Source organism: Ptychodera flava, chromosome 2 (assembly GCF_041260155.1).
Source record: "Ptychodera flava strain L36383 chromosome 2, AS_Pfla_20210202, whole genome shotgun sequence".
Lineage (NCBI taxonomy): Eukaryota > Metazoa > Hemichordata > Enteropneusta > Ptychoderidae > Ptychodera > Ptychodera flava.
In genome coordinates this window covers 51,546,996-51,570,281 of record NC_091929.1, presented here as the reverse complement: position 1 = coordinate 51,570,281, position 23,286 = coordinate 51,546,996, and the positions used below count along the sequence as shown (strand labels likewise).

Sequence of the window (23,286 nt, the reverse complement as noted above, 5' to 3'; positions counted from 1 at the left end):
AGAAGATCGATCTTCTGAGGAGTTTGTTCAGTAGCTGCTTCCCTCGGTTTACCTGTAGGTCTACGGCGAGTGCGTTTACCAGCCGACGCCCTCTGGTACGTTTTAAGATCTTATATTCCTTGAAGCAATTAAAAACATCGATGGGGAGTTTTCTTACAAGCAGAATGTTTCAGATTTAGTAAACGTGACCTTGTATACTATATTTGCATAACTGGTATATGCGTACAGCATGTATAGTAGAACACAACAGCTATAAAACAGGTATAGAGTGATTTCCTTTGAGATGGCATAAGTCAGATGCATCTGTCAGGGAGCGGTCAATTGATAGCAAATTCGAGAGTCATCTCCACAATAGTTCACTGAAATATGCAGGCCCGCAATTAGATGCAATAACAATACAGATACAGGAAACAGAACCATCGCTGAAATCTCAGATTCTCGATGAAATGCTAGGACAAAACTTGTATAAGTTAAGGGAGAACATCATTATGTAAGGTCAGGCCAAAAGTGAAGAACAGAAAGTAGCTGGAAAATGCTTAACTTTTCAATCTTCTGGATAGCACTTTCAATGAGTGGCTGCAGCTAATGATATGCACCCATAAACTCCAATGAACATTAAGATTAAAGATACAGAGATTCAAAAGTAGCCTACTGTTGACAATATTTCAAAGCGTTATTACAGTCTTTACCGGGCATGAAGTTCCAAAGTTGAAATATCGTGCATCGAATCCTGCAATGTATAAGCAATACAGGATTCGAGGCACAATATTTTTCCCACGGTCTACGCTACGTAGCGAGCGTTAGCAGGATTAGCGGTAACTGAATATACCGCACCTATATATATTTCAATTCGTAATGTATATTGCCCACGTACTAGTGTTAACGATTCTATTATGATAAGAAAGGCCGGACGCTTTGTGAAACATATATGTCAAACTATTATGGAAAACCAAGGATTGTTTATGAAACATTGAAAGTTGTTTTGAATTGTCTAAAATACAACTGATATTAAATGTGCAGCAATTCTAGTCATATAAATGGCATAACGGATACTACGTATGAAATAAGAGTTACTTTGGTTAAACCATTGTGTGAAATGCTTTTTGAAAATCTAATCGTCAATAATATTTATCTTTTGTGAATTTTCCATTAAATTACATAACATTTTTGATTTTTTAAGGAATGCAGTTAAATTTTCTCACAGGATTTTTTATATTATTACCAAACATACTGTAGCAGAAATTAGTTGACAGATAGCGGACGTTTTTACACATCAGAATTTGATTAAAAATCAACGGCCTATAGAGCACAAGGTAAAGGAGGGTAGCAGACAAGTAGCGGACATGTTATAATCATGATTTTCACTAAACATTGTTTGGAGATTCAAAAGCAGTACCAAACGCGGAAATGGTTAAAACATGGAAATGCAATATATTGGTTTGAATAACAAAATGGGTTATCAGAAAAACTCTTCACCAAAAGGGACCCATATAGAAATTTATTGAAAGCACTTCAGCATGAATTCACAATTTGAATACATAGCGTATTACAGTATTATTTGAGTCAGTAAAAGTGTTATATAGTTTACATTTTTTTAATTCATAAGGTATTCAGAAATATGTTTATATAAAAAAGCACTACTAGTTTTTGTTTTTTGAAAGACGTTTTTGTTATGTAGTTAATCAAAGTAAATTTTAACTTGAGTAAGTGGTAATAGTTGATGATTTTAAAGATGAAATATTTGTTCGAGTAGGAAATATTATATTACAAATTCACCAGAGAAATTGATTTATTTTGTTGATGAAATTATACTAGAATGCATATGCCATATATTAAAACATATTAATGGTTCTCGGTCTATGTAATTATTATACTGTTATTTTTCAAATAAAATACTAACAATGTTAGCTTTTAATGACTGTTGAACGATAGATTAAATGATGTCATGATTTGCTAAACTTAGGAACACGTTTGAATAGTACTAGTGTTTGTTTCACATACTGTGATCATTAGGAAGGGAGTTTAATATTATAGTTAACATTTACTAGTGATTATATCATGTTGAAAGTGATGTTGTTTTGCACTACACTGCATGACAACCCAATTATACTTTACGTATTGTATTAGCTGAACAGTGTTTATACAGATCAATACAGTCAAGAATACTTTTCTTATATTTAGCAAGACTGTATTTTGAATTTTTATGCAAATTAAGAGTTAAACGTGTTGGGCAATGAGAGAAATGAATCCCTTGGCAATGTCTCCCTAAACCCTGATTTTTGGTCGAACCTAAAAATTTCGGGCCCAAAATGATTCTTGGTGGTTTATGTATCTTAAAAGTCTACTGAATTAAGATCTTCATAATGCCATCCAGGCACCCTTGGTCATTTTCATATATGTTCAAGATGGCCGCAAAAACTTGTAAATGGCAATATTTCAGTGCTATGAGATGCCATGAGAGTTATTTTGGTGTACTTTTTCAGGGCACAAGATTATGAAGGTCGATTCCGATCTTAATATTTTATACTTGTATAATCTTGAGTATCACAGAAGCGTTTACAAAGTGAGGGACCACTTTCATCTCACTGCAATTGAAGTTGAAAAGACTTTTAATCATAAAAGTTTGTTTGTCAACATTCCAGCGCGACGACAACAGCACTTTAAGGGAATTTAAAACTGTGCGATGAAAATACTTACCCTATTACTCATTGTTTATGGTGATGACAAATTACCAAATTGGAATCCTTGACCAGTAATCTGACAATGCATTGGTGCGTCTAAATAAACATATGAGACACTCACCATCTGATAATAATCAGGCTAAGCTTATTTTTTCTCCTCATTACTAATGCTTCAATAAGAAAAAATACTCTCCAACGTATTTGAAGTCCTAAAACATCGCGCTTCAATTTTTTCTCCTCATTACTAATGATGAAATAAGAAATAATGCTGTTCAATGTATGTCAAGACCTAACAAGTGCCCCTTGAATTGTCATGGAACTGTTCAAATTTACTACTTGCAGTGTACAGTTTTATAAAAGCTTTATAAAAGCTTTATAAAAGCTTTCTAAAAACATGCTTAAAATAGCAAATTCATGTTTTGTGTGTGTTGTACAACGACTGATCATATAAAGATTCTGAGCTATGTCATTTACTTTGACACGATGACTCGTTAAAATTTTTGAGGGTATTCAAAGATATTCAATTAAAATATTGATAGTTACCCTATTACTAATTCATTATGATGGTGACAACTATTGCATATTTCGATGGGTAACTAGTACTGGTTAGTGGTGAGAAGTAAAGTAATCTAAAACAATGCTAACTCTAATCCTTTGGTGATAGCCAACAAAGCGACATTGTCTAAAAACTGTATCAATTACAGATGTAAAAGATAACTTACAGTCGTCAGAAAAAGACATTATAACCGTTGCAAGATGATATCATGTCTAGAGATAACTTAACTAATGTCAGAGCCTCATTCAATATGTCAGTTTTGTCACTACATAAATCAACAAAAATTACCATATTGTGGAGTCCTTGACCAGTGATATGATAATGCATTAGAACGTATATGTTAACACATAGGACACTCTCCATCTGATGATAATCGGGCTAAGCATATTACTAATGCTGCAATAAGAAATACTGCTTTCCAATATATACCTGGTATATGAGGACCTAACACATAACCCTGCAATTCTTACTAAACGGTTAAATTTACTAATTACAAAAGACTGTCTAAAATTTCTCCCCCCTTGTAGTGCAGTGCACAGTTAGTTTTTGTGTGTGCCATAACAATTGATCTGACAAAGATTCTGAGTCTTGTCATTTAATTGACACAATATCTCGTTAAAAATGTGAGGAATTTAATGCTATGCGATAAAAGGACTAACCTCTTTACTCATTGTTTTATGATGGTTACAGCTAATGCTGTATTCGACGATTAATTGTGTGAGGCATTGTGAGGTCGAAAACATTAACCGCTTTGATCTTTGCCATTACTTTAGTAATGGTTAGTGGGTGAGAAGTCAAGTGATCAAAAACAATGCTTACTCTAATGCTTTGATGATAGCTAACAAAGAGACGTTATCTCAGAAAGTGTATCAATTTCAGATGTCACAGTTCACTTTCAGACACCAGAATGAGACTTTGGCAACCTTGCAAGATGATATCATGCCTATAGATAACTTACGTAATTTGTTAATGTCAGAGCCTCATTCAATATGTCCGTTTCTACAATACATAAATAAACAAAATTACCATATTGCGGAATCCTTGACAAGTAATCAGACAAGGCATTTGAACGTCTTTGTTAAAGCATAGGGCACTCTCGATCTGATGATCATCAGGCTGAGCTCATTTTTCACTCATTATTGATGCTTCAATAAGAAATAATGCTTTCCGTTGTTTGTGAGGACCTAAAACAAAGTCATTCAATTCTCAATGAACCCTTCAAATTTACTAATTATAAAAGACTGTCTAAAATGTCTACTCCTTCTATTGCAGTGTACAGTTATGTTTTCTGTTTGTTCCCCGACAACTGATCAGACAAAGATTCTGAGCCTGTTATTTAATTTGACACGATCAGTCATTTAAATTTTTTAAGGTATGTAAAGCAATTTGCTAAAAACACTAACCTCATTACTCATTGTTTTATGATGGTTACAACTAATGCTGTATTCGACGATTAACTTGTGAAGAATTGTGAGGTTGAAAACATTAACCGCTTTGATCTTTGCCATTACTTTAGTAATGGTTAGTGGGTGAGAAGTCAAATGATCAAAACAATGCTTACTCTAATCCTTTGGTGATAGCTAACAAAGCGACGTTATCATAGAAACTGTACCAATTCCAGATGTCAAAAATAACTTACAGACATCAGAATGAGACTTTGGCACCCTTTCAAGATGATATCATGTCTATAGATCACTAACTTGTTAATGTCAGAGTCTCATTCAGTATGTCCGTTTCTTCGATACATAAATCAAACAAAATTACCATATCGTGGAATCCTTGACCAGTAATATGACAACGGATTAGGGCGTCTATGTAAACACATAAGACATTCTCCGTCTGATGATCATCGGCCTAAGCATATTTTTCTTCTTGTTACTAATGCTGCAAAACGAAATAATGCTGTTCAATTTATGTCAAGACCTAAAACATGGCCCTCCAATTGTCACGGCACCGTTCACATTTACTTCTTGCAGAACTCTGTCTAATATCTCTACTCTTTCTTTTGCAGGGTACAGTTTTATAAAAACATGCTTAAAATAGCAAATTCATGTTTTCTGTGTGTGAAGAATTGTGAGGTTGAAAACATTAACCGCTTTGATCTTTGCCATTACTTTAGTAATGGTTAGTGGGTGAGAAGTCAAGTGATCAAAAACAATGCTTACTCTAATGCTTTGATGATAGCTAACAAAGAGACGTTATCTCAGAAAGTGTATCAATTTCAGATGTCACAGTTCACTTTCAGACACCAGAATGAGACTTTGGCAACCTTGCAAGATGATATCATGCCTATAGATAACTTACGTAATTTGTTAATGTCAGAGCCTCATTCAATATGTCCGTTTCTACAATACATAAATAAACAAAATTACCATATTGCGGAATCCTTGACAAGTAATCAGACAAGGCATTTGAACGTCTTTGTTAAAGAATAGGGCACTCTCGATCTGATGATCATCAGGCTGAGCTCATTTTTCACTCATTATTGATGCTTCAATAAGAAATAATGCTTTCCGTTGTTTGTGAGGACCTAAAACAAAGTCATTCAATTCTCAATGAACCCTTCAAATTTACTAATTATAAAAGACTGTCTAAAATGTCTACTCCTTCTATTGCAGTGTACAGTTATGTTTTCTGTTTGTTCCCCGACAACTGATCAGACAAAGATTCTGAGCCTGTTATTTAATTTGACACGATCAGTCATTTAAATTGTTTAAGGTATGTAAAGCAATTTGCTAAAAACACTAACCTCATTACTCATTGTTTTATGATGGTTACAACTAATGCTGTATTCGACGATTAACTTGTGAAGAATTGTGAGGTTGAAAACATTAACCGCTTTGATCTTTGCCATTACTTTAGTAATGGTTAGTGGGTGAGAAGTCAAATGATCAAAACAATGCTTACTCTAATCCTTTGAGGATAGCTAACAAAGCGACGTTATCATAGAAACTGTACCAAATCCAGATGTCACAGATAACTTACATACATCAAAATGAGACTTTGGCACCCTTGCAAGATGATATCAAGTCTACAGATAAGTTAAGTAAATTGTTAATGTCAGAGCCTCATTAAATATGTCCGTTTCTACAATACATAAATAAACAAAATTACCATATTGTGCAATCTTGACAAGTAATCAGACAAGGCATTTGAACGTCTTTGTTAAAGCATAGGGCACTCTCGATCTGATGATCATCAGGCTGAGCTCATTTTTCACTCATTACTGATGCTTCAATAAAAAAATGCTTTCCGTTGTATGTGAGGACCTACAACAAAGCCATTCAATTCTCAAGGAACATCTTACTGTCGAGAAACGTTATACAAAGATAGCTACTTCTTAATTCCTTGACAATGAAGACAGATTGTAATCTCTTCAGTTCTTTCCAACATCCTGTGTTTACACATAGTTTTAATTCTTTCTGACGTGTGACTCATCTCTAACCAATCAAAGTCAAAGACGCTTCTTACTTTCCCGCCAAAATCGGCTATATCACAGCCTGAATTAGCCACTTTACTTTAGTATATGTTTATGCACAGTATAGTGTATGTGTATGCGTATACTCAGAGCGCATCGCTCACCACTGGATCTGGTCGTCACTTATCCACCCACTGATACATTATGTTATTGTAGCAGTAGTTCATCGTAGCTGTAGTAATAAAGTTTGAAGAAATACAGTCGACGCCTCTGTCTCCATCACTTGAACTCAAAAGATCCTGCTTCGTAAACAATCCCACACATTGTTTTTGGTGCCGAGACCAGGATGAGTTCAAAGAAGAAAGCTAAGCCGAAGTCAGCGCAAGCAGAGGGAATGGCAACTCCAGCTACGACAAACCTGAAGAGGACACGAGGAGTCTACCGCGGAATAGTGACGAACCAACTCAAGAAAGCCGAAACCACAATGTCTGCGTTTCAGGGCGACCCCGAACAACTGTTCATACTGGAGATGATACTGGCAAGAGTGGAGGAAACGTACGAAGAGATACAAAAACTCGACAGTTTGATCATCACTAACGCCGAAGATGGAGACATCGACGACATATCTACCGACCTCCAGCAATACAACGAAGAGACACACGAGAAGATATTCAGAATCAAGCGTTTCATCGGAGAGAAGGAGAACAAACCCATCGAAGCAACCCCAAGTTCAACCTTCAGGCAAGCTCGTACACCGCCCGTCTCAGCACCTCACAAGACGGTAAGTCTACCAAAACTTCAACTACCTACGTTCAGTGGCGACGTTCATCAATGGATGACTTTCTACGATAGCTTCAAGTCCATGGTCGATAATGATACTACGCTAGAACCCGTTCGGAAATTTCATTATCTGCGCGGTCAATTAACGGGCGAAGCCGCGAACGTAGTCGCTGGTTTGAGTATTTCGGACTCTAATTACCAACGCGCCATTAATGCGCTTCAAAAGCGTTACGGACAAAGACACAAAATTATCCACGCGCACATAGATTCGCTATTAACTATGCCGAAGCCAAATTACGATCGCACAAGTCTGAGAAAATTCTACGATAATATAGAGAACCACATTCGCGAGCTAGAAAACCTCGACATTACTGTTGACAAATACGCTGTTATGTTAGAAAGGGCAATCTGGATAAAACTACCGAAAAAGATAATCGCTGTATTCAACGAACATTACGGAGACAAAAGCTGGGAAATCGACGAACATACTTTACGTGGACGAAGAAACCGAATCTACGGAAACGCCAATAGCTACCGCGACCTTCTTCGCGAACGCCGAGACGAACGCAAAGGCCCGCCAAGCCTCGAAGCCGAAAAAGCCGAAAACTTGCGCGTACTGCAAGGGACCACACTTCCACAACGACTGTACGGTAGTAACCGATCGAAGCAAACGCCACGAAATCGTTAAAAGGGATAAATTGTGTTTCAACTGCCTCGGGAAACACAAAGTCGGAGATTGTAGATCGAAAGGGAAATGCTTTCGCTGCGGAAGAAAGCATCACACTTCACTGTGTACCACGGAATCGAGTCACGCTACGACGGGACCAAGTCCCAACAATCAGGTTACGGACACTCAAACGCACGCTACGGGAAATAGAGGCGACGACAAGCCTACCTCATCTACTCAACCTGCCACGCAGATTGGAGTAAATTTCGCGAGAACGGAGAGTAACTCGGGTAAACGGAAAATGGAGCCAGGCATACACAAAACTGCCGAAGTTCCAATCACTTACGGTCCAAATACACTCAACGCTACGGTATTGTTCGATGAAGGCTCGGACATTTCCTTCATCACACGGGATCTAGTAACGAAGCTAGATATGAAGCCACAAACCTCGGACGTATACGGATTAAAGAGATTCGGTGACAAAACTGCTAACGCCAGATCGTTTGAAATGGTAACATTCGCACTTCAGACACGCGACGGTCCGAAGTCAATGAGCGCGCTAATCGTTCCGGAGAAATCAATCAGCGTGAGAAACAAAATTTCACGTTCCGTATTGAATTTACCTCACATAAAGGGTTTAAAATTAGCGCACCCACCCTCTAACGCCGAATCATTCGAGATATCGCTATTAATCGGAACTGACTATTACTGGGACTTTATCGAAGATGACATTGTACGGGGACCAGGCCCGACCGCCGTCCTATCTAAATTCGGTGGATACTTATTGTCGGGACCCACTGGTATACGAAACGCGCCAAACGCCGACGCGACCACTCTACACATCGCTACGACTACAGTTGAAGAGGAAATGAAACTTCAAAACTACTGGGACTTGGAAACAATCGGAATAAGAGACCAAGTAAACGCCAAGGACACTGAGGTAAGCGAATTCGAATTATATCGTGATACGCATTTACGAGTTGAAGACGGAAAATACGTTGCTAAGTTACCATGGAAGGTCGACCACCCGCCATTGCCGACCAATTATCACATTACTGAGAAACGCACACGCGCTATGGTGCGTCGGTTAACGCCCGATTTATTGAAAGTGTACAACATCATCTTAATTGACCAACAGTCTCGCGACTTTACCGAGGAAGTCGACGACGATGATAAAACAAACGGACATTATCTTCCTCATCGCTCAGTAAAGAAAGACTCGACGACTACACCCATTCGTGTTGTATATGATTGCAGCTGCAGACAATCAGATTCACCTAGTCTAAATGACTGTTTACAGACTGGACCGCCACTTCTTAACGATCTCTCATCAATTCTACTCAGATTTCGAGTGCATGACATCGCGCTCAGCAGTGACATCGAGAAAGCATTTCTCAATGTACGTCTTGACGAAAATGACCGGAAATTCACAAAATTTCTCTGGTTATCTGACCCAAGCGACCCTGAGAGCCCGTTCAAAGTTTATCGTTTTAAAACCGTTCTCTTTGGCGCGGTCTGTTCACCCTTCATATTGAATGCAGTCGTCAAAACACACTTGGAGTCAAACAATAACACTCCAATCGCCGCTGATCTTAAAGATAATATCTATGTTGATAATGTCATCTCGGGTGTTAACAATACTACGGAAGCTACGAAATACTACACTGACGCAAACTCTCTCATGAAATCCGCTGGATTTAACCTTCGCTCGTGGTCATCGAACAATGATGAAATACGCAAATTAGCCGCTAAGGACAAAACGCTGGAAACGAACACCAACGTGGGTGTTCTCGGAATGCGCTGGTTAACGGACTCTGATCAACTCGCTTACGCTAAGAAAAGGGATGTGAAGAAAACGGACTATCTCGCGACAAAGCGCGAAGTCACACAAGTAACCGCAAGTTTATTCGACCCCCTCGGATATCTTTCACCCGTTCAAGTGAAAGCAAAGACATTTATTCAAGACATATGGAAGAGAAATTTAGATTGGGACGAACCGCTAGAAACCGACCTCGCAAATCGATGGAAACACATAGTATCGGACTTCAACGCGAGCACCGAAATCAAGATCGACCGTCGTTATTTCGCCGAAAATACGAGCGCCGATCATGAACTACACGTATTCGCAGATGCCAGCTGTAAAGCTTACGGTGCAGCCGCATACCTTCGCCGCGGTGACCAAACGTCTTTGGTCATGGCAAAAACACGTGTCGCTCCAATCAAGGAATTATCACTGCCCTGCCTCGAACTTATGGCAGCATTAGTCGGTTCTAGACTACTATGCTTCGTTTACGACGCCTTGAAAGACAAAGTCAATATCACAGATCGTACGCTGTGGTCGGACAATCAATGCGTTATACATTGGATAACACGAAGAGACAAGAAACTTCCGGTATTCGTTGCAAATCGAGTCAAAGAAATTAGAAATGTGCCATGCACGATCAAATATTGTCCAACCAAGGACAATCCAGCCGATTTATTGACACGTGGAATCTCAACCCGTGAGTTAGAGAAATCCAATCTCTGGTGGCAAGGCCCACCCTGGCTAAAACAAGGTGATTGGCCTATCTGTCCCGTGTTTGACAGCTCAACATATCATGTATCTACTGAGGAGGATGTCGGTACCCTCAGTGAGGATCACAATAAGCCTAGTGATGACAGAAGCAAACCTTCTGTAAACGGAATTCATAATCATAGACGTCACAGATATAGCGGTCTCACAAAGTTACTTCGCGTAACCGCATTAGTCCTGCGTTTTATCTCATCAAACCTAAAACAAAGGGCAACTCGCAAAACCGGACTGATAACCGCTGACGAACTCAATCGCACTGAGATAGAGTGGATTAAAGATGTACAAAGACAAGAATTCGCCGACATCGCAAAGAAAATACGCGATAACAAGAAGAAGACGTTGCTAAGAGCAGACAACTCGGAATGTTTACCGACAAAGACGGCATTCTACGTTGCGGGGGAGGCTACAAAATGCTCCCCTGGATATTGTGACAAAGTTCCCTATTCTACTATCACCAGCTCGCCAGTTCACCAATCCCATGATTTTGAATGCATATGCACGCGCACTTCACTCTGGATTACAGACAACGGTAACCTACATTCGACGACGCTTCTGGATAGCCAAGATTCGCCAGACCGTGAAAAAATTGCTAAGAAAATGCGTCACCTGTCGGAAAACGAACGGCAAACCTTATCAAATACCGATACAAGCTCCGCTTCAATCGTATCGCGTAAACGACGCCCCTCCCTTCGCAATTACTGGAGTGGATTTCACCGGAGCACTATTCGTTAAATCGCCTAACGGTAAGGAAACAAAAGCCTACATATGTTTGTTCACCTGTGCCGTGACTCGCGCCGTTCACCTCGAACTGGTACCTGATCTATCTACGGGATCATTTCTACTCGCCTTCCGACGATTCGCAGCAAGACGCTCGCTACCCTCGAAGATGATTTCGGACAACGCCTCTACTTATTTATCCGCCGCGGATGAAATACGGAAATTATTCTACGCACCAGATGTGAAACGCTATTTAGCTAATCGACGCGTACAATGGTCCTTCATTCCTAAACGCGCCCCATGGTTCGGAGGTTTCTGGGAACGCATGATCGGACTGACTAAAAACGCGATAAAGAAAGTACTCGGTCGCGCCTTCGTTACATTCGACGAATTGAACACTATTGTTACAGAGATTGAAACCATGTTGAACGACCGACCTCTCACGTACTTGTACACGGATTCTGAGGACACGACGCCCCTATCACCGTCTCACCTTCTGCAGGGACGACCACTTACAGGCGTACCACACCCACTATACGACGACGACGAACTTTCGGACCCAACCTATGGAAATAGCAGCAGTTTGAACAAACGGTACGTACGCATTGCTCAATTACAAGAACAATTCTGGCGTCGATGGATTTCAGAATATCTACCTGCTTTGCGTGAACATCACAAATTAAACGGAACTACCAACAACAAAATCAAGGTCGGAGATGTTGTTCTAGTTCACAGTGACACTGAACGACGAATGCATTGGCCATTAGCCATCGTGGAGAAATTAAACTACGGAAAAGATGGAATGATACGATCTGCGGAAATCAAGACTACGACCGGACTCACTAATCGTCCTATTGTGAAACTTTATCCCCTCGAAGTGAAGGCAGACACTTCTACATTGTTACCAAGCAACAATGACACGGACACAATTCTGCCTGACCCTAGTAAAGGTCAACGACGTTCTACACGTACAGCAGCAGCCATCGCACGTTGTAGGATACATGACCTGAACACTAAGTGAACTCTATATATCGGACAATATATATTGGACACTATTTAATGGACCCTATATACTCATATATACTCACCATATGATATCTAGTCATTTTACTCAGTATTTCGATTACTTTCAATTTTTGCATTTTTCTCGAGTTTTAGTTTGCGATGATTTTTCGAATTTTAGACTTGATACCTTTCTGTCGGGCGGGAGAATGTCGAGAAACGTATACAAAGATAGCTACTTCTTAATTCCTTGACAATGAAGACAGATTGTAATCTCTTCAGTTCTTTCCAACATCCTGTGTTTACACATAGTTTTAATTCTTTCTGACGTGTGACTCATCTCTAACCAATCAAAGTCAAAGACGCTTCTTACTTTCCCGCCAAAATCGGCTATATCACAGCCTGAATTAGCCACTTTACTTTAGTATATGTTTATGCACAGTATAGTGTATGTGTATGCGTATACTCAGAGCGCATCGCTCACCACTGGATCTGGTCGTCACTTATCCACCCACTGATACATTATGTTATTGTAGCAGTAGTTCATCGTAGCTGTAGTAATAAAGTTTAAAGAAATACAGTCGACGCCTCTGTCTTCATCACTTGAACTCAAAAGATCCTGCTTCGTAAACAATCCCACACAGAACCCTTCAAATTTACTAATTATAAAAGACTTTCTAAAATGTTTACTCCTTCTAGTGCAGTGTACAGTTATGGTTTCTGTGTGTTCCCCAACAACTGATCAGACAAAGATTCTGAGCCTGTTATAAAATTTGACACGATCAGTCATTTAAATTTTTTAAGTTATTTAAGCTATGCGCTAAAACACTAACCTCATTACTAATTGTTTTATGATTGTTACAAATAATTCTGTATTCGACGGTTAACTTGTGAAGAATTGTGAGGTTGAAAACATTAACCGCTTTGATCTTTGCCATTAGTTTAGTAATGGTTAGTGGGTGAGAAGTCAAGTGATCAATTCAATGCTTACTCTAATTCTTTGAGGATAGCTTACAAAGCGACGTTATCATAGAAACTGTATCAATTCCAGATGTCACAGATAACTTACAGACATCAGAATGAGACTTTGGCACCTTTGCAAGATGATATCATGTCTACAGATAACTTAAGTAATTTGTTAATGTCAGAGCCACATTCAATATGTCCGTTTCTACAATACATAAATAAACAAAATAACCATATTGCGGAATCCTTGACAAGTATTCAGACAAGGCATTTGAACGTCTTTGTTAAAGCATAGGGCACTCTCGATCTGATGATCATCAGGCTGAGCTCATTTTCACTCATTACTGATGCTTCAATAAAAAATGCTTTCCAATGTATGTGAGGACCTACAACAAAGCTTTCCGTTGTTTGTGAGGACCTAAAAGAAAGTCATTCAATTCTCAAGGAACCCTTCAAATTAACTAATTATAAAAGACTGTCTAAAATGTCTACTCCTTCTATTGCAGTGTACAGTTATGTTTTCTGTTTGTTTCCCGACAACTGATCAGACAAAGATTCTGAGCATGTTATTTAATTTGACACGATCAGTCATTTTGCTAAAAAACACTAACCTCATTACTCATTGTTTTATGATGATTACAACTAATGCTGTATTCGACGGTTAACTTGTGAACAATTGTGAGGTTAAAAAACATTAACCGCTTTGATCTTTGCCATTACTTTAGTAATGGTTAGTGGGTGAGAAGTCAAATGATCAAAACAATGCTTACTCTAATCCTTTGGTGATAGCTAACAAAGCGACGTTATCATAGAAACTGTATCAATTCCAGATGTCAAAGATAACTTACAGACATCAGAATGAGACTTTGGCACCCTTTCAAGATGATATCATGTCTATAGATCACTAACTTGTTAATGTCAGAGTCTCATTCAGTATGTCCGTTTCTTCGATACATAAATCAAACAAAATTACCATATCGTGGAATCCTTGACCAGTAATATGACAATGGATTAGGGCGTCTATGTAAACACATAAGACATTCTCCGTCTGATGATCATCGGCCTAAGCATATTTTTCTTCTTGTTACTAATGCTGCAAAACGAAATAATGCTGTTCAATTTATGTCAAGACCTAAAACATAGCCCTCCAATTGTCTCGGCACCGTTCACATTTACTTCTTGCAGAACTCTGTCTAATATCTCTACTCTTTCTTTTGCAGGGTACAGTTTTATAAAAACATGCTTAAAATAGCAAATTCATGTTTTGTGTGTGTGAAGAATTGTGAGGTTGAAAACATTAACCGCTTTGATCTTTGCCATTACTTTAGTAATGGTTAGTGGGTGAGAAGTCAAGTGATCAATACAATGCTTACTCTAATCCTTTGAGGATAGCTAACAAAGCGACGTTATCTTAGAAACTGTATCAAATCCAGATGTCACAGATAACTTACATACATCAAAATGAGACTTTGGCACCCTTGCAAGATGATATCAAGTCTACAGATAAGTTAAGTAAATTGTTAATGTCAGAGCCTCATTAAATATGTCCGTTTCTACAATACATAAATAAACAAAATTACCATATTGTGGAATCCTTGACAAGTAATCAGACAAGGCATTTGAACGTCTTTGTTAAAGCATAGGGCACTCTCGATCTGATGATCATCAGGCTGAGCTCATTTTTCACTCATTACTGATGCTTCAATAAAAAAAATGCTTTCCATGTATGTGAGGACCTACAACAAAGCCATTCAATTCTCAAGGAACCCTTCAAATTTACTAATTATAAAAGACTGTCTAAAATGTTTACTCCTCCTAGTGCAGTGTACAGTTATGGTTTCTGTGTGTTCCCCAACAACTGATCAGACAAAGATTCTGAGCCTGTTATAAAATTTGACACGATCAGTCATTTAAATTTTTTAAGTTATTTAAAGCTATGCGCTAAAAACACTAACCTCATTACTCATTGTTTATGATGGTTACAACTAATGCTGTATTCGACGGTTAACTTGTGAAGAATCGTGAGGTTGAAAACATTAACCGCTTTGATCTTTGCCATTAGTTTAGTAATGGTTAGTGGGTGAGAAGTCAAGTGATCAATACAATGCTTACTCTAATTCTTTGAGGATAGCTAACAAAGCGACGTTATCATAGAAACTGTATCAATTCCAGATGTCACAGATAACTTACAGACATCAGAATGAGACTTTGGCACCTTTGCAAGATGATATCATGTCTACAGATAACTTAAGTAATTTGTTAAGTCAGAGCCACATTCAATATGTCCGTTTCTACAATACATAAATAAACAAAATTACCATATTGCGGAATCCTTGACAAGTAATCAGACAAGGCATTTGAACGTCTTTGTTAAAGCATAGGGCACTCTCGATCTGATGATCATCAGGCTGAGCTCATTTTTCACTCATTAGTAATGCTTCAATAAGAAATAATGCTTTCCGTTGTTTGTGAGGACATAAAACAAAGTCATTCAATTCTCAAGGAACCCTTCAAATGTACTAATTATAAAGGACTATCTAAAATGTCTACTCTTCTAGTGCAGTGTACAGTTATGGTTTCTGTGTGTTCCCCAACAACTGATCAGACAAAGATGCTGAGCCTGTTATTTAATTTGACACGATCAGTCATTTACATTTTTTAAGTTATTTAAAGCTATGCGCTAAAAACACTAACCTCATTACTCATTGTTTTATGATGGTTACAAATAATGCTGTATTCGACGGTTAACTTGTGAAGAATTGTGAGGTTGAAAACATTAACCGCTTTGGTCTTTGTCATTACTTCAGTAATGGTTAGTTGGTGAGACGTCAAGTGATCAAAAACAATGCTTACTCTAATCCTTGATGATAGCTAACAAAGCGACGTTATCTTAGAAACTGTATCAATTCCAGATGTCAAAGATAACTTACAGACATCAGAATGAGACTCTGGAACCATTGCAAGATGATATCATGTCTACAGATAACTTAAGTAATTTGTTAACACTGCGGTGACTGCTTCCTTTCTACTAAGGTTTGCACGACCTCGCTCAGCCGTCGGTTCGCGCGAACATCTGGTTTTTATCAATAACCAGACGATCTGTTCTCTCGAGAACGATCCATGAAATATTGGGCAAAGTGAGAAAATACCTCAATGTGTAGCAACCTGGGGTGTTCGTTATTTACATATGAAAGAAAAATGCATTTCATGAATTTATTATCTGAATAGAATCATGAAATACATATGAAAAATGAAGTGCGAGTGAATGTTATTTGTCATCGGCAGTGTTTACTGTTTCTCTGCCTGGGAAACATGCGTCCGTTCGTGTGACCTCAAAGTGTTTACACTGTACGCAAACATTAGAAATTTTAGACGGCACATCTGTTGCCGCTGACGTCAAACATTGGTTCGTAAAGCTCATCTCTTTCTCTCGCTTGTATATTACAGGCAGTGAGAAACCACAATGCAACAAGAAATAGAGTGTAGACAGGAATACTACGAAACGAGTATTGCCGGTGGTACCGTGAACAGACCATACACAGACCTACGAACTGGTAATTTCGATCTTTTACCGGAGTTCATTGGTCCAGAGCCGGGGCTTATCAACCCGCTGCCAGACGATGCTTCAGAAGTTGAATGGTTTTTGCAAATATTCGACGAGGATCTGATAAGATTCATTACCCGATGCACTAATCGTTACGCTAGACAGAGGAGAAGGGCAAATGCCAGGGAACGGCAAAGATCGGCCTGGACACCGACGACAGTTGTCGAAATGAGAGCATTCATTGGAGTGATGGTGCTATTCGGAATTTGCTGGCAGCCTGAAATCCAGCTGTATTGGTCAGACCATGTTTGCTTTGGTCATAATTTCGTCAAGAGAACTTTTTCCCGTGATCGCTTCAAGCTACTGATGCGATATTTATACTACAGCACACAGCCCTACTGTGCTCGTAACACAGCCATGTATACAGCCCAAAAAATAAGTGAGAAACGGGATAGGATGTTGAAAGTACGAAATGTCATTGATCGAGTGAATGCAAACAGCCGAATGCACCGGAGCCCGATGTGCGAACTGGCAATCGACGAAGGAGTCATCCCCTACCGGGGCCGCACAAAGAATGTTCTCTACAATCCAGCAAAACCGCACAAATATGGAATGAGAGTTTACACTCTCAGTGAGTCCGCCACGGGTTACGTTTTCAACGACGAAGTCCATCAACCTGTCGCTGATAACTGTCATCACCCACTTGATCCCGATGCTGCAGACGACCCCCGAGTTTTCAGGGGAAATAGACCTGGGAAAGTTGTTTCCCGGCTGATTCGACCTTACTATGAGTTAGGACATCATGTCATTATGGACTCATATTACACTTCTGCCCCGTTGTTTGACCATCTCTACGTGCATAATATTGCTGCCACGGGAACCTGCAGGATGTACACCTTAGGTTTACCCGATGAAGTAAAGAATGCCGATAACTATGATCCACATGTCGTAACGTCCTATGCTGACGACGAAAAACGATGACCACGTGGTAGTTTCCCAGTATTTCAAGACGGCGCAATGACAGTATGTGCCTGGAAAGACACAAAAATGGTGAAATTTATGAGTACGGCAGTCTCTGCACGGAGACCGAATCGAGCGCTAGTGAGGCGCCGATGTAAAGATAAAAGAACCGGTGCTTTTGAACGACTTGAAGTACTATGCCCGAACGTTGCTGTAATGTACAATCAGTACTTCAGAGGTGTTGACTTGACCGATCAACAGCTGGCTTACTACACGCCAGGTCGATCATCGCCACGGTGGCACAGAGCTGTGTTTTACCACGAGCTGAACAAGGCACTCATGAACGCTTTCCACAACATGGCATCACTTCATGGATACGGTCAAAGTGGATCGAGATACAGACGTCAGCTCATGTTTCGCGCCCAAGTAGCAAAACAGCTGATCGGTAATTTCTGATCATGGCAACGTCCCCCAAGAGGAACTAGTCTGACGGCACCACGTCTCATTCCTACCAATGTGGAAAGAGTTGGTCATCGAATGGGTCGCAATCCGGACGGAAGACGTAGTTGCGTGATGTGTCGACGTGCAGGACGGATAGTAGGCCATGGAACTCGTCCCAATCGTGTTCATGAGACAATCAACTGTTGCCTCACCTGCCAGTTACCACTGTGTCACCCACGGTACAGACAAGCGTGCTGGCGAGAGCACAATGTGTGAATGCCGTTTGCAGAGGACCGCAGAACTTGACTATGCACGGACTGAACATTTGTCGGTATTACAACCCTTTATTACACAGTTGACATGGAAATAAAAAAACATTCACTCGCAAACTATCGGTGAGTACGATGTACTTTTGTGTGTGGTTGTGTGAAGTGAATGATTGAGTCTAACACGTTTGCGTTTGGGGTAAAGATCGAGTTACAACGATGATTGCATCGGACGATCGCAAGACAAGGTCTCAGCCAGAGCAGTTCCTGTTTTGGCAGAGAGCGAGTCGGTGTGCGATGAAAAATGCATCTGAGTAGCTAACAGTCGATTTCCCCAGTCTGTAATCTCTCAAATGCGTAATAAAAATATTTTTATTATGCAAATAGTATTCGACATTTACATACGGCTCCCTAGGCTGTACGAACCTCGAATACATCAACACAGTAAAGATCACATGTCAGCTCAGGGTAGTTCAGACCATAACTGCTCAAACTGACAGCTGCGGACCGACAAACATGGAAACATGAGATCGGCCTTGTGGGAACCCGTCGCCTCAGTGTTAATGTCAGAGGCACATTCAATATGTCCGTTTCTACACTACATAAATAAACAAAATTACCTCATTGTGATATCCTTGACCAGTAACCTGACAATGCATGCGAACGTCATCAGGCTAAACTTTTTTTCTCCATGTTATTAATGTTGCAGTGAAAAATAATGCTTTCCAATATATATATGAGGACCTAAAACATAGCCCTTCAATTCTTATGGAACAGTTAAATTTACAATGATAAAAGACTGTCTAAAACTTCTTCTCCTTCTAGTTCAGTGTACAGTTATGTTTTGTTTATGTGCCACAACAACTGATCAGACAAGGTTTCTGAGCCCTGTCATTTAATTCGCGACGATGAGTCGTTTAAATTTTGAGGGTATTTAAAGTTATGTGGTAAAAAACGTACCCTATTACTCATTGTTTTATGATGGTTACAACGAATGCTGTATTCGACGTTGAACTTGTGAAGAATTGTGAGGTTGAAATCATGAACATCTTTGGTCTTTGTCATTACTTCACTAATGGTTAGTTGGTGAGACGTTAAGTGATCAAATACAATGCTTACTCTAATCCTTTGATGATAGTTAACAAAGTGACGTTTTCTTAAAAAACTGTATCAATTCCAGATGTCAAAGATTGAAAACTAGCCGTATATTCTACTCTGGGTTGGTAATTCTACTGGTTGACAGAATTGTCCCCGAGGTTATCGTTCGCCCGGTTAAAAGCGATGTATCCGTTGCTTCGCTTCGATAAAGTTTGTATGTGCGAGTGTGATAGTGAGTGCTTCACGAACTCTACAAGGTGTGGAGCGGTCTCATTAAGAAAAATGTAACAACTTAGTCGGCTATTGAACCTCTCTTTTTGTGGGAGTGGAGATTTAGCCGAGCGGTTCTCTCTGTGGCCTCTCCGCTAGGCGACTGATGCCGTATGTTGTGGGTTCGAACCCGATTCAAAACTAGCCGTATTACAGACATCAGAATGAGACTTTGGCACCCTTGCAAGATGATATCATGTCTATAGATAACTTATTATATGCTAATTTGTTAATGTCAGAGCCTCATTCAATATGTCCGTTTCTTCGATACATAAATAAACAAAATTACCATACCCGGAATCCTTGACAAGTAATCAGACAAGGCATTTGAACGTCTTTGTTAAAGCATAAGGCACTCTCGATCTGATGATCATCAGGCTGAGCTCATTTTTCACTCATTATTGATGCTTCAATAAGAAATAATGCTTTCCGTTGTTTGTGAGGACCTAAAACAAAGTCATTCAATTCTCAAGGAACCCTTCAAATTAACTAATTATAAAAGACTGTCTAAAATGTCTACTCCTTCTATTGCAGTGTACAGTTATGTTTTCTGTTTCTTCCCCGTCAACTGATCAGACAAAGATTCTGAGCCTGTTATTTAATTTGACACGATCAGTCATTTTGCTAAAAACACTAACCTCATTACTCATTGTTTTATGATGGTTACAAATAATGCTGTATTCGACGATTAACTTGTGAAGAATTGTGAGGTTGAAAACATTAACCGCTTTGATCTTTGCCATTACTTTAGTAATGGTTAGTGGGTGAGAAGTCAAATGATCAAAACAATGCTTACTCTAATCCTTTGGTGATAGCTAACAAAGCGACGTTATCATAGAAACTGTATCAATTCCAGATGTCAAAGATAACTTACAGACATCAGAATGAGACTTTGCACCCTTTCAAGATGATATCATGTCTATAGATCACTAACTTGTTAATGTCAGAGTCTCATTCAGTATGTCCGTTTCTTCGATACATAAATCAAACAAAATTACCATATCGTGGAATCCTTGACCAGTAATATGACAATGGATTAGGGCGTCTATGTAAACACATAAGACATTCTCCGTCTGATGATCATCGGCCTAAGCATATTTTTCTTCTTGTTACTAATGCTGCAAAACGAAATAATGCTGTTCAATTTATGTCAAGACCTAAAACATGGCCCTCCAATTGTCACGGCACCGTTCACATTTACTTCTTGCAGAACTCTGTCTAATATCTCTACTCTTTCTTTTGCAGGGTACAGTTTTATAAAAACATGCTTAAAATAGCAAATTCATGTTTTGTGTGTGTGAAGAATTGTGAGGTTGAAAACATTAACCGCTTTGATCTTTGCCATTACTTTAGTAATGGTTAGTGGGTGAGAAGTCAAGTGATCAATACAATGCTTACTCTAATCCTTTGAGGATAGCTAACAAAGCGACGTTCTCTTAGAAACTGTATCAAATCCAGATGTCACAGATAACTTACATACATCAAAATGAGACTTTGGCACCCTTGCAAGATGATATCAAGTCTACAGATAAGTTAAGTAAATTGTTAATGTCAGAGCCTCATTAAATATGTCCGTTTCTACAATACATAAATAAACAAAATTACCATATTGTGGAATCCTTTACAAGTAATCAGACAAGGCATTTGAACGTCTTTGTTAAAGCATAGGGCACTCTCGATCTGATGATCATCAGGCTGAGATCATTTTTCACTCATTACTGATGCTTCAATAAAAAAAAATGCTTTCCAATGTATGTGAGGACCTACAACAAAGCCATTCAATTCTCAAGGAACCTTCAAATTTACTAATTATAAAAGACTGTCTAAAATGTTTACTGCTTCTAGTGCAGTGTACAGTTATGGTTTCTGTGTGTTCCCCAACAACTGATCAGACAAAGATTCTGAGCCTGTTATAAAATTTGACACGATCAGTCATTTAAATTTTTTAAGTTATTTAAAGCTATGCGCTAAAAACACTAACCTCATTACTCATTGTTTTATGATGGTTACAACTAATGCTGTATTCGACGGTTAACTTGTGAAGAATTGTGAGGTTGAAAACATTAACTGCTTTGATCTTTGCCATTAGTTTAGTAATGGTTAGTGGGTGAGAAGTCAAGTGATCAATACAATGCTTACTCTAATTCTTTGAGGATAGCTAACAAAGCGGCGTTATCATAGAAACTGTATCAATTCCAGATGTCACAGATAACTTACAGACATCAGAATGAGACTTTGGCACCTTTGCAAGATGATATCATGTCTACAGATAACTTAAGTAATTTGTTAATGTCAGAGCCACATTCAATATGTCCGTTTCTACAATACATAAATAAACAAAATTACAATATTGCGGAATCCTTGACAAGTAATCAGACAAGGCATTTGAACGTCTTTCTTAAAGCATAGGGCACTCTTGAACTGATGATCATCAGGCTGAGCTCATTTTTCACTCATTACTGATGCTTCAATAAGAAATAATGCTTTCCGTTGTTTGTGAGGACATAAAACAAAGTCATTCAATTCTCAAGGAACCCTTCAAATTTACTAAATATAAAGGACTATCTAAAATGTTTACTCCTTCTAGTGCAGTGTACAGTTATGTTTTCTGTGTGTTCCCAACAACTGATCAGACAAAGATTCTGAGCCTGTTATAAAATTTGACACGATCAGTCATTTAAATTTTTTAAGTTATTTAAAGCTATGCGCTAAAAACACTAACCTCATTACTCATTGTTTTATGATGGTTACAAATAATGCTGTATTCGACGGTTAACTTGTGAAGAATTGTGAGGTTGAAAACATTAACCGCTTTGATCTTTGCCATTAGTTTAGTAATGGTTAGTGGGTGAGAAGTCAAGTGATCAATACAATGCTTACTCTAATTCTTTGAGGATAGCTAACAAAGCGACGTTATCATAGAAACTGTATCAATTCCAGATGTCAAAGATAACTTACAGACATCAGAATGAGACTCTGAAACCATTGCAAGATGATATCATGTCTACAGATAACTTAATTAATTTGTTATGTCAGAGCCACATTCAATATGTCCGTTTCTACAATACATAAATAAACAAAATTACCTCATTGTGATATCCTTGACCAGTAATCTGACAATGCATGCGAACGTCATCAGGCTAAACTTTTTTTTCTCCATGTTATTAATGTTGCAGTGAAAAATAATGCTTTCCAATATATATATGAGGACCTAAAACATAGCCCTTCAATTCTTATGGAACAGTTAAATTTACTAATGATAAAAGACTGTCTAAAACTTCTTCTCCTTCTAGTTCAGTGTACAGTTATGTTTTGTTTATGTGCCACAACAACTGATCAGACAAGTTT

The 23,286-nt window shown here is 38.8% G+C and overlaps 3 protein-coding genes across 3 annotated transcripts in view; all 3 read left to right on the top strand.

The window, feature by feature from the left end:
* The window catches only part of LOC139123450 (piggyBac transposable element-derived protein 4-like), a 909,605-nt gene extending 890,745 nt beyond the window's left edge, over nt 1-18,860 (top strand). Inside the window, exon 3 of the mRNA XM_070689588.1 lies at nt 16,807-18,860. Coding sequence (XP_070545689.1) covers nt 16,823-17,884 — 1,062 coding nt within the window. The 5' untranslated portion in view covers nt 16,807-16,822 and the 3' untranslated portion in view covers nt 17,885-18,860. The remainder of the gene's footprint in view (nt 1-16,806) is intronic.
* On the top strand, nt 8,404-11,406 carry LOC139150902 (uncharacterized). The gene has a single exon (XM_070723366.1). The coding sequence runs from the start codon at nt 8,404-8,406 to the stop codon at nt 11,404-11,406; it is 3,003 nt and encodes a 1,000-aa protein (XP_070579467.1).
* Nucleotides 11,561-12,412, top strand: LOC139150897 (uncharacterized). Its single transcript, XM_070723354.1, has one exon. The coding sequence runs from the start codon at nt 11,561-11,563 to the stop codon at nt 12,410-12,412; it is 852 nt and encodes a 283-aa protein (XP_070579455.1).
* Nucleotides 18,861-23,286: the final 4,426 nt, after the last annotated feature.

Bases quoted from the DNA above. Each gene is read 5' to 3' on its own strand.
- LOC139150902 (XM_070723366.1), top strand. From the start codon at position 8,404: ATGGAGCCAGGCATACACAAAACTGCCGAAGTTCCAATCACTTACGGT.
- LOC139150897 (XM_070723354.1), top strand. From the start codon at position 11,561: ATGATTTCGGACAACGCCTCTACTTATTTATCCGCCGCGGATGAAATA.